This window comes from Hyalella azteca, unplaced genomic scaffold (genome assembly GCF_000764305.2).
Source record: "Hyalella azteca isolate HAZT.00-mixed unplaced genomic scaffold, Hazt_2.0.2 contig1195, whole genome shotgun sequence".
Lineage (NCBI taxonomy): Eukaryota > Metazoa > Arthropoda > Malacostraca > Amphipoda > Hyalellidae > Hyalella > Hyalella azteca.
The window spans coordinates 96,186-115,945 of NW_025931522.1; the positions used below are offsets into that span (position 1 = coordinate 96,186).

General features: G+C 33.9%; 1 protein-coding gene across 1 annotated transcript; it reads left to right on the forward strand.

Annotated features, from left to right (window-relative positions):
* The first annotated feature begins 4,701 nt into the window (after nt 1-4,701).
* Nucleotides 4,702-18,955, forward strand: LOC108680967 (protein cordon-bleu). Its single transcript, XM_047881769.1, has 7 exons — nt 4,702-4,829; nt 6,024-6,127; nt 7,452-7,484; nt 9,645-9,771; nt 13,866-14,068; nt 16,136-16,180; nt 18,890-18,955. The coding sequence occupies exons 1-7, from the start codon at nt 4,715-4,717 to the stop codon at nt 18,953-18,955; spliced, it is 693 nt and encodes a 230-aa protein (XP_047737725.1). The 5' UTR covers nt 4,702-4,714.
* Nucleotides 18,956-19,760: the final 805 nt, after the last annotated feature.

Sequence of the window (19,760 nt, forward strand, 5' to 3'; positions counted from 1 at the left end):
GCAGCAAAAGCGCCTGGTCGTCGCCGTGAGTATACATCGCAAAGATATGCTACTTATGATAATATTTTTATTTCTTTCAACTTGATGAAATATGGAGCTGGAAGGTTACTTGAAAAATGCTAACCGTGAGCGTACGTCGCGTTGATTTGCTTCTTTTTGTAAACCTTTTTACTCCAAACCTGATGCAATATGGAAGAGGAATGTTACTTCAAAAATGCTAACCGACAGTGTAAAAAACTGTTGGCAGAACAATTGAAACTTCCGTTTGATTGGAATTGGGCAAGCGAAAGGAGTTTGGTGTACGTTGCGTTGATTTGCTTCTTTTTGTAAACATTTTATTTCAAATTGATTAAATATGGAGGAGGAAAGTTACTCTAAACACGCTAACTGTGAGTATACTATGCAGGGATGTAATTCATAAACCTTTTAACCGTAATTTAATTAAATTTTGGCAGAAGAGGTAAGGCCGAAGAAGCTAACCTGCTTAAATTACTTAGTGTCAGTGGTGCAAATCGTTTTCTAAAAATTGTAATATTAGTTTGCTTGTCGCGACGGATCAATCTTCTGTGGATATATTTCTCTTCATTCAAATATTTATTTTAAAACGTCATGTATTCGCTCTCTTAAATTGGTTTACATTGGCCCGAAATTTTTAGTAAATTAGTTTAATTGATTGAAAGTACAGCGATGTGAGCAAAATGAACTTAAATTTCAACTCTTGCATAAAATCGGCTACTTCTAGGCATTGCCTTTTATTTCATCGTGGTCCGTTGCAACGCTCTTATCAGGCATACATCAATTATTTTTGGACACTTTCAGGTATTTTCGATCCGTCTGCTAATTCATTTTATTGGAGGCTTAAATATCCTGGAACTCCTTAAAAAAGGAGCCGATTTTAATATTGATGCCTCCTTTAAAAGCAAATTTTAAAATTGATGGAAGTTTTCCTTGCAATTTTTTTAATATACGCACTATAACGATTTGGTGAAGTTTGTGCCGCATGTTTCCATCTTGTTAAGCAACATTCATTTATCCTCGTTCGTTGTGATTCAGCGTACTAACAAAACAAGCCTATACGATATATCAACACAATATATTGACGCCATATGCGCTTTCGTCTTGGTAATGGTATAGGCCTGGACAAGCAGCCTGTGTATTTTTTTACAACCAAATGTCATGTGATTCAAATTTCAGCTGTAATCTTGAAATCTTTAATATGATTCTGATATTCTGCCCGGGATGAGGATTTTAGTGTCTTGAAGGCTCGGCGTTTATCCTTCGCATCCGATTTATAAATAATTTTATGCTTTAAATTCAAGAAAATGTTCTGTGTCAAAAATAACCCACTGTTTGGATACGTTTTGAGACACGTATAGAAGTCTCAGCTTTAAAAAATTGACTTAAATTCCATCAAAGTCATGAATTATTTTTTCGTACCTCAATAACCAATTTACTTCATTAAATTTTATTTAATTGGAATTTGTAGATGACATCCTATTTCATCGTTTTAAACTAATTAGATATAGGTAGCGTTTTTATTTACCGCCAATTTATAAATTTACTGGCTAATTTAACCGATTACAAATTGCCCTTTTGGTTTTTCTTTTGTATTCTAGAATATATATTTTCTAAGTAATTATCGATTATATAAACAAACGATTGGGTGATGATTCCTGCATGTGGCAGTATTCGACCTTACTCTTTCTTTCAATTATGTAGCTTGGATTTCCTATTTTGGATCATGTTTTTGTATTATATATTTAATTTCATTTACGCTTGCGCGTCCGTTACGGTGTCGGCGTCGACCTCTAAAGCCATGCATTGTCGGCAGCCAACGCCCGTAACTAGACAGATTTTTCCGTATATTTTTTCCGTATATTTTATAACATCTTGATTATGGTATTTTTAGACCCCGATCGTTCCTATATAGTCATACAGGAAATTAAGTCCCTATTGTTTAGGACCTTTAAAGGTAGTGGCATATAGTCTTGAATATTTTGAAGATTACAATTGATTAATTTCCATTGCATTTCGCTTAAGTCACGCTGCGCAAAACCAACGCTGGGCTCGTAAAATTTACATTATTCCACATAATTGTATTATGGAATGTTCGTTTCTACATCTTGTACCAACGCGTAAGTTTCATTCAATATTCCTCTACCCTGAACGAAACTAATTGAAACTTTCTACATCTTGAACGATAACTCGTAACGATAAATTCGATGAAATTTCGTGCAGAAGTCAATGATCTCGCAGATCTTTGAATCAAACTGCCATGTTGGCATGTTGACACTCGCTTAATTCAGTGTCTTGTGCTAATTATTGAACTTATTATAATTATATTAAATAATATTATATTATAATTGGGTATATTAAATTGACATAATTATATGTCAATCTTGCATTAAAATGCAAATTTCAGGTACTATAATGAATGATTAAATGAATAAAAATCGTTTCATTTCAAGTAAAGTAACTTCGACGATACTTGTGTAATATTTAATTATTCAGGCAGTGTTTTCAAATAACGCAACTTTGTTACAATCTTATTATTTACTGTATGTATTAAATATGCTCAGAGATAAGATAAATGCCGAGGTTTCCAACACAGTAAGCGTATCTTATATTTCAATAAACTATTTGGTCTGATATTTATTATCACGGGATTTTGTGTATAGACAGCATTTGAATCGTTTATTTGTGTGGTATTAGTCATCATTTAAATATTTTAGTTATGGACAGCAATTTAATATTAGGTATATTTTATGTTCTACATACATACATATGTATGTTATTATTAGAATTTTTCGCAATGGTTAGTTTTACAGTGTACATATTGTCTATTTTTATCATTATTTGATTTTTCGTTACGGACAGCATTTTAATAGTATATTCAATGTATATACATACATACATATGTATCTTATTATTAGAATTTTTCGCAATGGACAGTTTTTCATTGTTTATATTACCTATTATTGATCATATATCGTTCATCATTATTATTTATCGCCCCACGTTCATCTATATTTACCATTATTTTTATTTTTCGTCACGGACAGCATTTCAATACTATATTTTGTGTTATATACATGCATATGTATGTTATCATTAGAATTTTTAACAATGTACAGTTTTTCAATATATATATATTGTCTATTATTCATCATTATTTGTATTTTTTGTTTTTGTTTGTTTAGTTTCAATAGTATATTTTGTGTTAAATACATACTACATATGTTTGTTATTATTAGAATTTTTCTCAATGGTCAGTTTTTCAGTGTAGGTATATCTATCATTTAATCATTTATCGTCCATCATTGTTATTCATCATTTCTCGTTATTATTTATCGTTCATTATTATTATTATTTATTGCCCCCACATTCATCCATATTTGCCATTATTTGTATTTTTCGTTGTGGACAGCGTTTCAATAGCATGTTTTGTGTTATATGCATGCATATATATGTATGCTACCATAATAATTTTTCACAATATACAGTTTATCAGTGTATATATTGTCTATTATTAATCATTTATCGTCCCTCTATCATTTATCGTTCATCATTATCATTTATCGCCCCACGTTCATCCATATTTATCATTATTTATATTTATCGTCCCGGACAGCGTGGCGTGGGGTGAGCGCAGCAGCGTGATGGTGCCCCCTCCCCCTCCCCCGGCGGAGGCGGGGGCGGTACCGCCCCTGCGGGAGTTCGCCGCGGGCAGCGCCATGCACGGCAGGAGGGTCACCGAGGACACGCCCCCTGACCTCCTCGAGGGCACCATGGACCTCACCGTCATCCTATGCACTGCAGGTCAGTGGCACGGCGCACTGCAGGTCAGTGGCACGGTGCACTGCAGGTCAGTGGCACGGTGCACTGCAGGTCAGTGGCACGGTGCACTGCAGGTCAGTGGCGCGGTGCACTGCCGGTCAGGGGCCCGGCGAATATATATCGATTTGTATAACTGTTCTAAATAATATTTATAAAATTATTTTCACTATTGTGTCTAAATCGTGATATTTGAGGGAATAGCATACGAGTAAATGCAAGTTTTACAACCCAAATATTTTAATGAAGCTGTCAACGATGAGTTCGAACGAGCGTAATTACTATGCATTTGTATTATACCATGTGTTAATAGACTAATCTGTGCATGTCTAACCAGATTTTTTTTGTTGTTGATGATTATTAACAAGCTACTATAATTTTACTTATGGTGTGAGCTTTCAAGTGTTTTCAACGTCTTCATTTTGTACTGTAGGTTACATACGGACCTTTAAATTGTACAGTCAAACCACGCTATTAGATCATTGTACAATACAAAACACTTCACCGGGACTTGTAAGCTCGTTACTTAGTACTTATTCCAAGATATGCTCATTCGCCTTAAAATGTGGTTGTTATAAAATGAATTATTACGCTAATGGCTTAGGGATGACATGAAAACGCATTTGTTGTTTATATTAAATATATTAGTGACTTATATTACGCATCATATTTGATTTTATGTCAAAATATTGAGTTGTATACCATATTACATATTTTCATTAGGCACAAGTTTACCATTTTATTGCACAATATATGTATTACTGAGTTTTATATAACAATACACATTTTTTTACACAAATTTGATTGCTCAACATATTACTGAGTTTTATATAACAATAAACAGTTTAATTACACATGACATGCACTGTGCAGCACACCGATGATGGACCTACTGATCCAAGTGACGACATCACACCACATCAGCCCTGCCGGTCACATCATACATGTGGTGTCCGACGCCCGCCCCCTCGCATACAAGCCCTCCACACCCATCGGTCAGACGCCAGACACAAGCTGCTACTTCAAGGGCTTCTCTTCAATATAGACGTCCGTCAGAACCCGGCGTTTTCCTCGCTTTGTTTAGTCTTCTTGTGTGTTTCTTTGCTGTGGAAATGGAAAATAGAAAAATCTACTTGTGAATGACCAAGATAAATATAATTAACTTCAGTTTCATGTTAGTCTACTTATTGTCGTTTTTATATTTTCAGGGTATTATTGGTATTTCGTAGCCTTATTATTATCAAAGTATCATATATGGATCATAGCCAGGGGCCATACTTTCAAAAAAAGTTAAGAGATCGTAAGTTCATCAGCCAATCATTGACGGCCTTTCAAGCAAAATCTACCAATCATAGACAAGAAAATAGAGCGTAAGTTTTTACGTTCACTTAGCGAATTTTGAAAGTATGGCCCCTGGGAATCATAGTTTTATCATAAGTTTCAGGGAATCATAGATGTTTAATGGCCTTATTATTTTCTAAGTATGATACATGAATCATAGCTTTTCAAGTTTCAAGTCATCATAGATGTATCATAGCCTAATAATTTGCATGTTTTCATTTTCATGCATCATTCATTGCCTTATTATTTTAAAGGGATCGTATATGAATCATAGCCTTATAAGTTTCAATGTATCATATATGTATCATGCCCTTAAAATTTTTAAGTTTTCATATAATAATAAAAATATCTATCAAATATGAATGATATGAAAAGTATAAATCATAACCTCATTATTTTCCAGCGAAAATTTGATGGCAAGCTCATTTAAATTGCCTTTGTAGGCCAGCCAGTCGATCTTGTGATTTATTTATCTTGAACGACTTTAATTACTTGAAGTTTTACGTTCACGTAACATTTAAGTTTGTTATGAATTTCATCTATCTTGAATTAGTTTTGTTTTAGTACACAAATTAGATTTCATTTCTTGTTTGCTTCTTATCCGGCATACTTTAACATTTCAATGAACATTTTCTCGTCTCCCCGCTTTATGCGCGATATTTTTTTTCAAATCTAAAGTTACTCTAAAAACCGATAGTATCAATTGTTCATTTACGCTTATTTATGTTTATTGTTTACATAATGAGCTAATTTTTCTGTGTTTATAATTACGTAAAATTATTATTATGTTATTGAATTATTATATTATTTATTATTATATTATTTCCCTCACATGGTATATTTCACAGGTACGCTGGACGCCACCATACTCGAGATTGTCCCCAAGAACAGAATCAACGACCATAAAAGCGACAGCAATAACAGCCTGGGCGAGGCGTGTCAGCGACTCAAGGTGCGTTATCTTCACTTTTATTAATTATTATAGTTATTATACCAAAATTTTAATTAATTACCTTAACTAATTTAACTTAGAACTTTCCGATACTGTGTGAAAATATTGTATGCAAATTGTTTTTGTTGAATTGAAATTATTTTTCACACATGACTTTAATTTCACTTCAATCCGTTTTATAGCAATTATTGATTCATTGAAAAATAGTTTCTATGTTAATTGGTTATATTATTATTTTTTACATTATATTTATAGAAATATGATATTAATAAATTATGTTACATTTTTTCAGCTACATACTTCTGTAAATGGTGTTATTTGGAAGTTCTTAGAAATTCAAATAGTTGATATGTTGCAAATCATTTAAGACTCGTTGCTCTAATTTAATATATTTTTTCCGCCTATATACTTCTTGACCATGACATCGGAACTTATTCTCTTCACTTGACTGACCGTATTAACTTGCATGACTAACTAGAAACATATCTTTCTGTAGTCATAAAACAGTAATGACGGTTTTAAACTTGGACTAAAATTGTAGCTTGAACTTGTATTAATGTACAACTTGGTAAAACATTTTCTTGTCGTGGTTTGAATCTCGTAATTTATTTTTTTTTTATTGGAACTACAATTTATTTGCTGGGTTTAGAAGCACAATTGCATCTAAAATACAATTTTCTCTTTTCATTAAAAAAGTATGTCACAATTGAAAAAAGCGAATTTTGCAATTTATTGATTCTTTTTCAAAATCATCGTAAGCCGGCTAATAATCACCATGTGGCTCATAAAAAAATTGCTACTGTGTTGTAATAAGAAGGGATTGTGATCGATTAATACGTTATCAACTTATTAATTGTTAGGTACTCAACTAATGCGTGATCAATTAAATGGTGTGGGATGACTTACTCGTACTTGGGACTTATTTGTGACATGTAGCCTTCTTTGTGACTCTTATGTGACCATCATTCTGGCCATCATTGTGACCATCATTCTGGCCATCATTCTGACCATCATTGTGGACCATCATTGTGACCATCATTGTGACCATCATTGTGACCATCATTGTGAACCATCATTGTCACCATCATTGTCACCATCATTGCGTGACCATCATTGTGACCATCATTGTCACCATCATTGTCACCATCATTGTGACCATCATTGTCACCATCATTGTCACCATCATTGTGACCGAGATATCATTTTTCACAAATCTGTATATTAAGCAACACAAATCTGTATAATTATCAACACAAATCTATATTTAGCTACACAAATCTGTATATTTAGCTAAAGTCGCCTTCTTACCTCATGGTTTGTGCAGGCGCAAGAGTGGATCTACAAACAGCAACTTGTGGTGAATACTAGTACTAGTTGTTGTGTATATATAATCCTACACCATCGCATCCTACAATCCTTAGTGGCTTACCTTCGCTGGCTTACTTGTAATGAATAATACCTTTATTTTTTATAAATATTCATACTCGTACACCTTATTCACTCATATTCGTGATATTTGTCTTTCGTGCCTACTTTTTGAGGTTTATGAACAAAAATACAATGGTTCTAGTTCTATTGTATTTATATTGCATATACATACGCGTGTTCTGGCTTATCTAAAAGAAATTTTCACATTTCAGCGGGGACTAAATATCTGCCGGGTCTCGGTAGCATACTACCTGTCTATACACGTTCTCATGGTTGCTGTTTCTCTTATTCTTTGGTGTTGTACTGATATCTTATGTGTTTTTTAACTCATCATATTTTTAATGGTGACAATTTCCCAATTCTTTCATAATTTTGGCTATTAGTTTAATTTCTTAATTTTTTTCATCCCTTACTGCTACAAAGTCTCCAATATTTCTGGTATTCTTCTTGCATTACTTTAGGAGTTTTTGTCAAAAGAACTTTTTCATTTGGAATCATTGAAAGAGATGAATTTTTCGTCATTTTCTATGAAAATTTTTACCCTTTGTCAAGGGAATTGCATGAAAATGTTTTTCATAGATATTGCCCCAAATTCCTGTATTGTCATTTTTTTTTTGCTTGGGATGTACGTCATTGGTGATGCTAAGCATGCTTGGTGTTGAAGTTTTCTATTATCTTGAATTGTTTTATACGAATTGAATTAGCGAAAAAAAAATATTTTGATTTGTTTCGGCGTATCATTTCTCTATATAGATGAAGATAGTATTAGTTCACACAGATTTTATTTCTTTTCGGTTAACCTACTGAAAAAATAGTTAGTGCTATTTTTTTAATCGCCCTCGAATCAATAGTTTAATGATTTTATTATCATTATCTTCAGAAAATTTATAATTTAGATATCTTCGTGCTGGTTAATAATTTTGACTGCTTGTGCGCTGATATATAAACTTTATTTTTAATAATTTATTGTAACTAACGTTTTCCGATTTGCTTCCATTGTCCCTAAAGGAATGCCAATGCCTGAGGCCTAGTTTTAATTTTTAAACAGAAGAAAATTTCCTCTCTGCGCTTGTGCCTTCTTCGATTATTTCCAACACTCGCCCCCTCTAAAGTTATAACGAACAAATTTTAGTTTCATTTCACTTAAAAACGGGGGTTGTTCAATGATAGAAATGAAGAAAAAAAAACGTAAAATTTTGGTTTCATTTCACTTGAAAACGGGGGTTGTTCAATGATAGAAATGATGAAAAAAACGTAAAATTTAAAATTTTGTTTTCAATTTTTGTCAATCCCAATTTTGAGATGTACAGTGTAAATAACGCTCGGCATAATTTGCAATATTCAAATTGTAATCAAACCGATATTATCTTTTTTTTGATACCCGCTAAAAACTGAATTCTTAGGCAAGAGGATTTGTTAATTAATTCTTGGTATTAAAATAAAAATGAAATTTTGCTTGGACGTAATTTTGAAATTGCCAATCTAATAATTTCATGTTGATTATTAAACGCTATGTGAATTGAAAAGTTATAAATTTTGGTCTCCCAATGTCAGAGATTGAATGTCCAATTGATTCAAATTGAGTATATATTTATTTAATTAACGTTCACTAGCATTGATAAAACTCGCATTTCCGAGGTTTTCATTCAGTGCCTGATAAAAGACACAGAATTCATTTTAAATAATTAAAATATTTATGGCACTTTCTTCGCGTCAACAATAACGATCACTCGGGTAATGATTCCCCGTAATTTAAAGTATATGTAACTCTGTATCTAATTTTGATGACAGGAAGAATTTTTGTGTATTGACTCCGAAGTATTGAAGTTTGATAATTGTTGAAAATCAATCGTACTATGACTTGCAGTAAATAAATTATCAAAAATGAACTACTAAAAAAAGTAAAAATATAAATAAATTAAATTTAATTATAAAATTATCTATCGGAAGTATCCAAACTAAATGAACAATTTGAATTATCTAAAAATAAATAAATTTTCTAAATTATCTAAAAATAAATAAATTATCTAAATAATATAAATTAAGTAAATAAATCTAATTAACAACGTATCTGGTGCCGCACGTGCAGGTTAACTTGCCGCGTCAGCAGCTGGCGGTGTACCGCGTACCTCCTCACACACGCCTCGCTGACGTCCTTACGATGGTCTGTGCTGACAAGGACATCAGCAGCGCTGACGTGCGCCTCCGCAGACCTGGTACGTGGTACTGCCTTCTGGTACGTGGTACTGCCTTCTGGTACGTGGTACTGCCTTCTGGTACGTGGTACTGCCTTCTGGTACGTGGTACTGCCTTCTGGTACGTGGTACTGCCCTCTGGTACGTGGTACTGCCCTCTGGTACGTGGTACTGCCTTCTGGTACGTGGTACTGCCTTCGGGTACGTGGGCCTCTTCTAATTATCGCTATTAATTCATAGCTTTGCAAAATTGAAAAAAAAAATCCGTGTTCGTATCGTTTTTCAGATTTCTTTGCTGTCACTGCTATGATAATTAGCATTAATATAATTTTATTAAACTTTATAATTATAATCTTATTAAACTATTAAACATTATGAAAATCCTCGAGCTATGTTAATAACGAGTTCCATTATTATAACAACTATGTTTCTAGGGGCTGAGTTTCATCAAACTCAAGATAACTCTAATTAATAATTAATTAATTAATTAATTAATTATTCTAATAATTATTTCCAAAGTTACGATGGTATAACTGTTGTGTAAGAATTATAGTGTGACATCACGCCTCATTTCCTGCTATTATTATCAGTTGAAGTACCTCTCTCCTCACTATTGTCTCGGAGTCTTAATATTTTATATTGTACACAATATTATTTGTATCACCTCTACTGATAAGGACTACTTGACCAGGTTGTTCGGTACGGATGTCATTTTTTGACTAGAAAATTTCGGCCAATTATCTGTGATCTTTAAGTTTTTCAATGATTATTATTAAGGAATACGAAATTTTCTAATCATTCACCGTATTTTTATTTGTTAAAGCGATGCTGATTTTTTTTTCGATTAGATGAAACTAATGTGAAAAGATGCGATATTTCTGTTTCATTACGTGAATTGAATCCTGTTCAGTTTCAATTTGATATTCGTACAAATATTTGTAATTGACCTCCAAGTTATTTTGTTACGAAATTTCTCATTGAAATTGTTTTGAATGAATTGATTCAAATGAATGATTTACTAAGGTTGTATAATTTCTTAGAATCATGAAAAATAAAAACTATTATTTGTACAATCCTCGCTATATGAGGCCTGCACTTATTATAATGATTATTGGCAGAAAATGCCACGCATTCCTTCTACGTACACAGTCATATTCTCAAATAGGTCCTGATTTTATCAGTCCGCTGATAAGCTCTTTATTGCTGATAAACCTGAGACTTTGTATGGCTAAGCGTTCTGTGCCAGACAACCTCTTCTCCAGTTACGTTGCCTTCATCAGTTGAATTGTTCAGTTGCGTTCACACGTTGTGCTGAACAACAGCTCTGTGTTTTTTACACTTCAGTGTTGCGGAAACTTAATCTATAACTGTTATCAAAATAATTGAAATAAATTCAATTAAATACTCGTCAAGAAAACAATTTCTTCGTTTGAGGTCTGTTTGCATTTCATTTTATATCCTTGTGATAATCTGACATTTCTCAGTCTATTGCTGCGTAGAATATACTCCATATTTATTATCACATTATTTAAATACTATTAAAATTTATATTTTTTAATGAAAACCTTTCTTCGTCTTAAGTCTGTTTGCATTCACTTTTAACCGCTTCGCGTTGCAGTAATAAGCAGGTTATTTTAGCTTGGCTACGCAAAGCAAGGATTGGACTCTATGGCAGTTTAATAAAAAAGAAAATGTCTTATCTAAACTTAATTCTTTCCTGTTTAAATTCCTGCTTCAGTTTTATATCCTTCTGTGTGTCTCATTTATACCTTACTCGTCTTCTTTTATTCCTGGACTTTATTCATAATATCATATCAACCCTCAAATCGATATGAGATTATCAAATTACTCTGAAAGATATCAACTCCAATAATTTAAATTTGAAAACACCAAGTGTTTGGAGTATCTCTGATGGTTTAAATTTTGCTGTGCAATGTTTAATATTGCTGTCTCGCGGTCGAAGCATTTTCTAGAGGCGCTTAGGAAATGACATTTATTCAATGATCATCGAACAAATCTTACTTTATTAGAACTTAAGAACTTTTTTTGCGTTGTCACTTATTTATACGAGCGTGGATTTGATATGATTAGCATTGAACTTATTGGCTTGGCACAGTTTATTGCAATCAGATAAGATAACGTTACGTGATACTCTTCTTTTCCATTTGAACCTCAATGTCGGTTGTGAGCCATTAATAATCATGAGCCAATATTATTACTATTTGATAATATTGATATTGAACAAGAATTGCTTTTAATTTTTTTATTTCCTCAAAACTTTATTCTTTTAAGGACCTATTGCTGCTGCATCTCATGCGCGAGACATCTTGCTATTCAGAATCTAATGACCCATTTCTGCTAATGCGACCGTATATTTCTGATATATGCTTCTACTTCACGAGTTGCGTCATTATATATCCAAAGAATTTTAGTATAGGATGGCAAAATTTCTTCGTTCAGACAAGTTAGACAATCTAACTTGTCTTAATCTAAATAATTAGGATGGTATGGAATTCACTTTGAGTTATTTTTCGATAAAATTGTTTTGATATTAAAATATAAGTTTAAGTTATTACTACAGCTGAAGGCTGTTGTCCACAGATTGGTTAATGAGGCCACAAAAAAAGATCGTTATCAGCGTGCACATTGACCTAGCACTTATTATTCTCCTACTTAATTAGATTCGGAGTATAGTTATATCGATGAAGTGTATGACCGATCTGTGGTATCCTTATTTGTTTTTCGAGCATTTTTTATATCACATCTCATTTTCTTCGATCACATACCGGTCAGCCATTTTGTTTTTTCAAAGATTAGCATCCCTAGTTTTTATTATTTGTCGTTAGAGGCGCTGTTATGCAAAATTATCATATATATGAGTCGTGCTTTCAGATTTTAAATTTACCAACCACGCTGATAAAATTATTAATCAAATTACCTAATTGAAAAACACAAGGACTTCTAATTTTTATAATTGGGATAATATTTCTATCCAATAGAAAAGCCTGACGAAGATCTTGACTCGTCCCTGACTAATTAAGCAAGTTATCTAATTGGAAAATGCGATGACTTCTAATTTTTAGCGAAATCTCATGCGCGAGACATCTTGCTATTCAGAATCTAATGACCCATTTCTGCCAATATGCGACCGTATATTTCTGATATATGCTTCTACTTCACGATTTGCGTCCTTATATTTATAAAGAATTTCATTATAGGATGGTAAAATTTCTTCGTTCAGACTAGTTAGACAATCTAACTTGTCTTAATCTAAAGAATTAGGATGGCATGTATGTAAAGGATGGCATGTAAAGAATTACGATGGCTTAATCTAAAGATTTATTATGGCATGTATGGATTTCACTTTGGGTTATTTTTCGATGAAATTGTTTTGATATTAAAATATAAGTTTAAGTTATTACTACAGCTGATGGCTGTTGTCCAGAGATTGGTTAATGAGGCCACAAAAAAGATCGTTATCAGCGTGCACATTGACCTAGCACTTGTAATTCTCCTATTTAGTTAGATTCGGAGTAGTTTTAATGATGAAGTGTATGACAGATCTGTGGTATCCCTATTTGTTTTTCGAGCATTTAATTTATCACATCGCATTTGTTCTATCACATTCCCGTCAGCCATTTTTTTTTAAAGATTAGCATCTCTAGTTCATAATATTTGTCTTTAGAGGCGCTGCTATGCAAAATTCTTGTTTATGAGGCGTGCTCTCAAATTTTAAATTTACAAACCGCGCTGACAAAATTCTTCATCAAATTACCTAATTGGAAAATATAAGGACTTTGAATTTTTTAATTGGGATCATAGTTCTGTCCAATATAGAAGCCTGACGAAGATCTTGACTCAGACTTCTAATTCTTATAATTTGGATAATATTTCTGTCCAACAGAGAAGCCTGAGGAAGAAATTGACGAGTCCCTGACTAATTAATCAAATTATCTAATTGGAAAATGCGAGGACTTCTAATTTTTAGCGAGGACTTCTAATTTTTAGCGAGGACTTCTAATTTTTAGCGAGGACTTTTAATTTTTAGCGAGGACTTTTAATTTTTAGCGAGGACTTTTAATTTTTATAATTGGGATCACAATCATATCCAACAGAGAAGCCTGACGAAGATCTTGACGCGTCCCTGACTTTACACGACCTCGACCTGCACGAGGTGTCGCTGGTGCCGCTGAGCTACGCGCCCCCGCCGCTGTCCGTGAGCGACCTCCTGACCATGAGCTCCCTCGCCCACCAGCAGCCTGACCTCCCCGCCAAGAGGAAGAGCGTCTTCAGGCTCTTCTCGCGCAAGAATAAATCCGTGAGTGAATTAGGATTTAATAAGGAAAAAACTTGATTTTTATAATATGTGTGCGTCTTCAGGCTCTTCACGCGCAAGAATAAATCCGTAAGTGAATAAAGTTTTTCTAAGGAAAAAAGCTTGATTATATTCATAATGTGTGCGTCTTTAGGCTCTTCTCGCGCAAGAATCAAGTGAGTGAATCGAGTTTTTCTAAGGAAAAAACTTGATTATTTTCATAATATTATGAAAAAATAAGTTGATTATTTTCATAATAGAAAGTTTACTATTTTCATAATACCGGTAGGTATGTGTTTTATATCCGTAGCAAATTATCAGTAGGAGACTTTAAGTATATGATATATGAATATGCAGGATTAAATTAAAATTAAAGATCGGTTCAAACAACAGTGGAAGAAGACAGTGCATTTTTATACAAGTCACTCCGAACGATAAAGTTAGTTCACATAGGCTGATTAGGGGACAAATTAAAAAAATGATATTTAGACATTGCTCACTCGTGTTCATCTTTCTATTTCTCTTTGTGGCACTCATTATACTGTCGGTTTTATAAATATAAAATAAATAATAATAAACGCGGATAAAAATCCGCGTTTCTATTATTTGGAACAAACCATCAATAACGTATCGTTCTCTTCAACGATCAAACGGCTTACATTTTATTTTACCTGAATTGAATATAAAAAATGTTTACTTAACCTGGATTGAATAGGAAATGTTACTTTACCATAATTGAATAGAAAAAAATACCTTATCTGAATTGAATAGAAAAAGTTTACTCTACCTGAATTTAATAGAAGAAAATTTGCTTTACCTGAATTGAATGGAAAAAATGTTTACTTTACATGAATTGCATAGAAAAGAAGTTCACTTTACCTGAATTGAATGGAAAAAATGGTCATTGAAATGTGTTGTGTTTCTAACCACGTTCAAAAGTGAAGGATTTGCGCGCTGTTACGTGTTGCATGCATAGAAAAGATAATAGTCGGTATAGTGAATATTTGTACAGGCAGCGTCGGTTGTCCGTTTGCATAAGCATTCAGAAATATGAATTGTTCACTGGGCAGGGTGGCCCAGTGGTTAAAGTTCAGAGTACCAAGATTGGCGCAGAGAGGCGCGGGTTCGATCCCAGCTCTGTGCGCCAGTTTCTGGTCAGAATCGGCAAGGAGGCCGGGCGGTTAAGCACAGCAGAATTGTAGCAGTGAGTTGCGTGTTCGAGACCGCAACAAGCTGTGGATGTTCTGCGATGTTAAGAATCGGCGACAGGCCCACGGCCTACTAACTCTGAAACCGCTATTATTATTATTTATTATTATATTGTAGAAGTACTGACACACTTTCTCATCCACAACACGTGAAGAAAGCGGGCATATCAATAATACTTATTTTTCCGAGCCAAATTGGGTCAGGATGACAAACGTAAACACAAAGTATTTGGACAGTCCCGCACATTTCTCTGAGTGAGCGAATTTTATTACTCGATATTTTGATGTAAATTAATTAGCGAAAACTACGTAAGGAATAAAATGTTAATGCGCGTTAGGCATGAGCAGCGGGCCCAGTTCTCATGGCGATATCAGGACGCGATAAGATAGGCCTCAGGCCGTCGATGACCGCTCTCGACGGTGTCGATCTGGACGAAGTGCTCACGATTTCTCATCGTTAATAATATCGCATATTCGTTACTAAATTAGCGCTGAAAATGTTAATTTTCAGCGCCAATACCTTATTAACGTAAATAGGTACACTATTATTTTTCAATATTAATCAGAATGAAAATACAAAAATAAAAATTGGCGCTGAAAATAATTTTTGATTTCGCTCTAATTGCTGATGTATGCAAGATTATTTTAATTACCGAATGGTGACGTTAATATGGCGCTTTTATTTAGACTGACATTTATTATAATTAACTGCAACTATAACTAGTTTAACTAGCTCTTAATACTCTTAAAATGATTTATTTCTTGTTTAAAGCTTGAGCCACCATTTATAATTGGAACAATCAATGCGTAATTCTTCCTTCCTATTTTTTCTTAACCAATTTCTCGTTTCCCTCAATAACAGCGACCCTCGGCTACACGCGCCCCTCCGTTGTCCTCTGTCCCTCAGGTCATTATTGGTGTCATGCTCTTCTACATTTACGGTCTTTTTGCTTTCAGTTATAATCGGTATTTTTGCTAATGTTTTTGATCGTGCCGTTTACTTATTGATTATTGTTTTGCGCTGTTTTTTTTTTTTGTTACGGGACTTATTTTTCATTCAGTTTAATTATTTTTGTTTCTGTAGAATAATTTGTTTTTCCCGGTTGTGTAGTTTTGTAGATAGATAAAACTTGACACGTAAAACCAATGTAGATAAAACTTAACACGAGTCGAGTACGTTTATCTCGCCGTTAAACATACCCGACATCATAAATAAATTGTATCGTAAATGGAAGTTCACTGATTTATACATTTTGCTGCGTTTACTAAGTATGGTGAACATGCATGGGTGCACTCTCGGAGAAATGAAGGATCTGGAGTTGAATGTGTGAACCGATACGCATGACATTATGGAAGGGATTATTTAATTACATGTTGGTGGGACTTGTTTAATTGTGGTATACATGAGGAACGTTGAATGGAACTGTTATTTCATCCCGTTTGTGTATAGAATTCTAACCTTTTTGTGCAAAGTATTCTATCCCTTTTGTGCATAGTATTCCACCCCGTTTTTTGCAAAGCATTCCACCCCGTTTGTTGCAAGGTATTCCACTTAGTTTGTTGCAAAGTATTCCACCCCGTTTGTGCAAAGCATTCCACCCCGTTTGTGCAAAGCATTCCACCCCGTTTGTGCAAAGCATTCCACTTCTTTTTGGCCTATAATTCCACCCCGTTTGGGCACAGAATTCCACTTCTTTTTGGCCTATAATTCCACCCCGTTTGGGCACAGAATTCCACTCTATAATTGGGCGTATAAAGCCACCCTGGTCATAGGTAGCTACGAGGACTTCAAGTGTGAGTACACCTGTTCTCAGGTGCGTAGCTCTTATCGCTGCTGTGCTTATCGCTTGGGAAATTGTACGGTATGGTACAAGTTGGAATGCCGCAGTGTACTCACTTTCATCACTTGCTTCATTGTAAGGAACATACATATATTGTGAACACGGTGTTCATTGTAATGAATATTTATTGTGAACACGGTGTTCATTGTACACTGTTAGAAAAATGACCGTTAACGGTAATACCGGCGTTTCAGTGGCCGGTCGGCACGTGAAAAGAAACACCGTTTCACCGTTTTTACTCCAATTTAACACCAGAAATACGTAAAACATCTGATAAAAACGGCGAAACAGTTTATTTTCACGGGGCGACCGGCCACTAGGATGCCGGTGGGACCGTTTTTTCACCGTTTTTTCTAACAGTGTAATGAACCTTTATTATGAATACGATGTTCATTGTAATAAACCTATTATGAACACGGTGATCATTGTAATGAACCTTTGATAAAAATACGGGAGATTCCACTTACTTCTTGAATTAGTATCCTAAGCTATTGATAGCAATTTTACAAACGTATTAAACGATTTCCAGTGTTCATATTCGCCCGTTGATACCAGTATTTAATTTTGCTACGAGAACAATGTCGAATATTCAGTCAGCTGGAGATTGGCTTTCTCTTTTTGACTCGACGATCCATTTGAATTGCTCTATATTTGTCACCAAGGTGTGATCTATCATAGAATCTCTTCGATTATTTGGGCTTAATTGAGGTTGACTTACGATGGTGATAGAATGTGGTTAAATCGTTCGTTCATGGCTAGCGACACAAACATCCGGTGTTTCATGGGCCACGCCCAAGCTGTGCTTCCTTGCGTAAAAGGGATTACGTTGTTATGGCTCGCAGTCAGAACGTAATGATGTTAGATTATTTTATCGACGAAATTATGCCAGGGATATCTCTATTCTATATAAATTTTGCAAAAAAACGAGTACAATGAGTAAATTTTTCTATATTTTTACTTTTCATTCAAAAATAAAAAGGCGGCCTCCCTTGGCTTCCTCGGATCTCGTGGTGGTGACTTGTGATTGTATTGTCATAAAACAAACTTCTTTATTGAGGATTATCGGCTCTGTCAAGCTGAAAAGTTGGCCTCTTGCTTTGAAATTCAGGCAAGTAGACTCTGAGAGCCAAACTCCATAAATGCTTTACTTTTCAATGTGTGCTCGCTGCATCCTGCTCACGAATCAGATTTACATTGCATATTGACTTTAATTTTGTTGAATATGACAAAACTATGGGCACTATATGTTTGATTTATTGATGGCAATAAATTATAGGTGATAATTCCAAACCCTTACTTTTAATCTGGTCATAAACAAGACGAATTTCGGCAACACATGATAGCGTTTTACTGCGAACAAAATTCATTTCTTTCCATTAGCACTGTGGCTTTTGTAGAGACAGTTTAATAACACATCTAAAATGTATTTTGGTCTGAATGTATTCAATCAACTAATGTTTGTTGATTGTCGAGTTACCTCTAACTTTGGGGTGTGGCAGATTTCGAAAACTTAAGATTTGCATTAAAAATTTAAATCAAATCACTAACTACTATTAATTGAATAACGATACTTTTTATAAATGATGTTGAGTGAAAATCATGTTACTTGAATAATTAAAATACTAACCAATTTATCTAAATTGCGATAATTTGATTTGATTGAATAGGTATTTTTATGGTAATTTGATTGAATTCAATTAAAATTCTAACAATTTAAATTACGTTAATTACATTATGATGATTGTTCATGTTAATTAATTATTTAATTGCAACAGAGCACCGGAGACAGCAGCCTGTCGTCAGGCAGCGCTGGGGAGCGCAGCGCGAGCCCCACGCGCTAATGGGTTGAAATAAGGGAAGTTATGATGCGCCAGAGATTCTTGATTCTCATCATCACACGGGCAGTTACTGGTCACCAGATTGAAAAATGAAAATCGGTATAATAATAATAATAATGATAATAATTGAAAATGATTATAATATTAGATAAATAAAAATAATAGTAAAACGGTAAAAATAATCATACGATGGATGATTTTGTCCGTTTCTAGTTTTCCTCTCTAGTCTAACTAATTATTTGGGAAAAAACTTTCGTACCGTAGTGTTTGGTAAAAACGCTTGTTCATTAGTTGGTATCTAACTAAATTGTCCAAAATTTTATTATAAATATTATTATTGAACTATTATTATTATTTATTAACTATCATTATTATTATTGAACTTTTATTATTAGTATTATTAATTATTGAACTAAACTGTCAAAAATTTGTGTATAAATAATTTTATTATTAAACTATCATTATTATTATTGACTATTATTATTAATGGTATTATTAATTATTGAATTAAACTGTCAAAAATTTTGCTATAAAAATCTATCGTTCGCAGCCCCGGCAGCCCGGAGGCCGGCCAGTGTCCATGCTGGAGCGGCCATCGGACGGCCGCCTGTCCTCCACCCTCGGCGGCCGCGGCCACTCCAACGTCACCAACTCCAACGCTAACAACAACACTCATAATAACAACGCTAACAACAAGACTGACAATAACAAAAGGTGGTGGTGTTGTAGAGTTTTTATGTGGTGTTTTTTCTTCATGCTTTTGTGCAGTTTTAAATTGTGAACTGCGTTGCTTTTACATTTTTAACCA

Bases quoted from the DNA above. Each gene is read 5' to 3' on its own strand.
- LOC108680967 (XM_047881769.1), top strand. From the start codon at position 4,715: ATGATGGACCTACTGATCCAAGTGACGACATCACACCACATCAGCCCT. The intron at 4,830-6,023 runs GTCAGACGCCAG...TATATTTCACAG, and splicing joins CAAGCCCTCCACACCCATCG to GTACGCTGGACGCCACCATA. The intron at 14,069-16,135 runs GTGAGTGAATTA...CCTCAATAACAG, and splicing joins TCTCGCGCAAGAATAAATCC to CGACCCTCGGCTACACGCGC.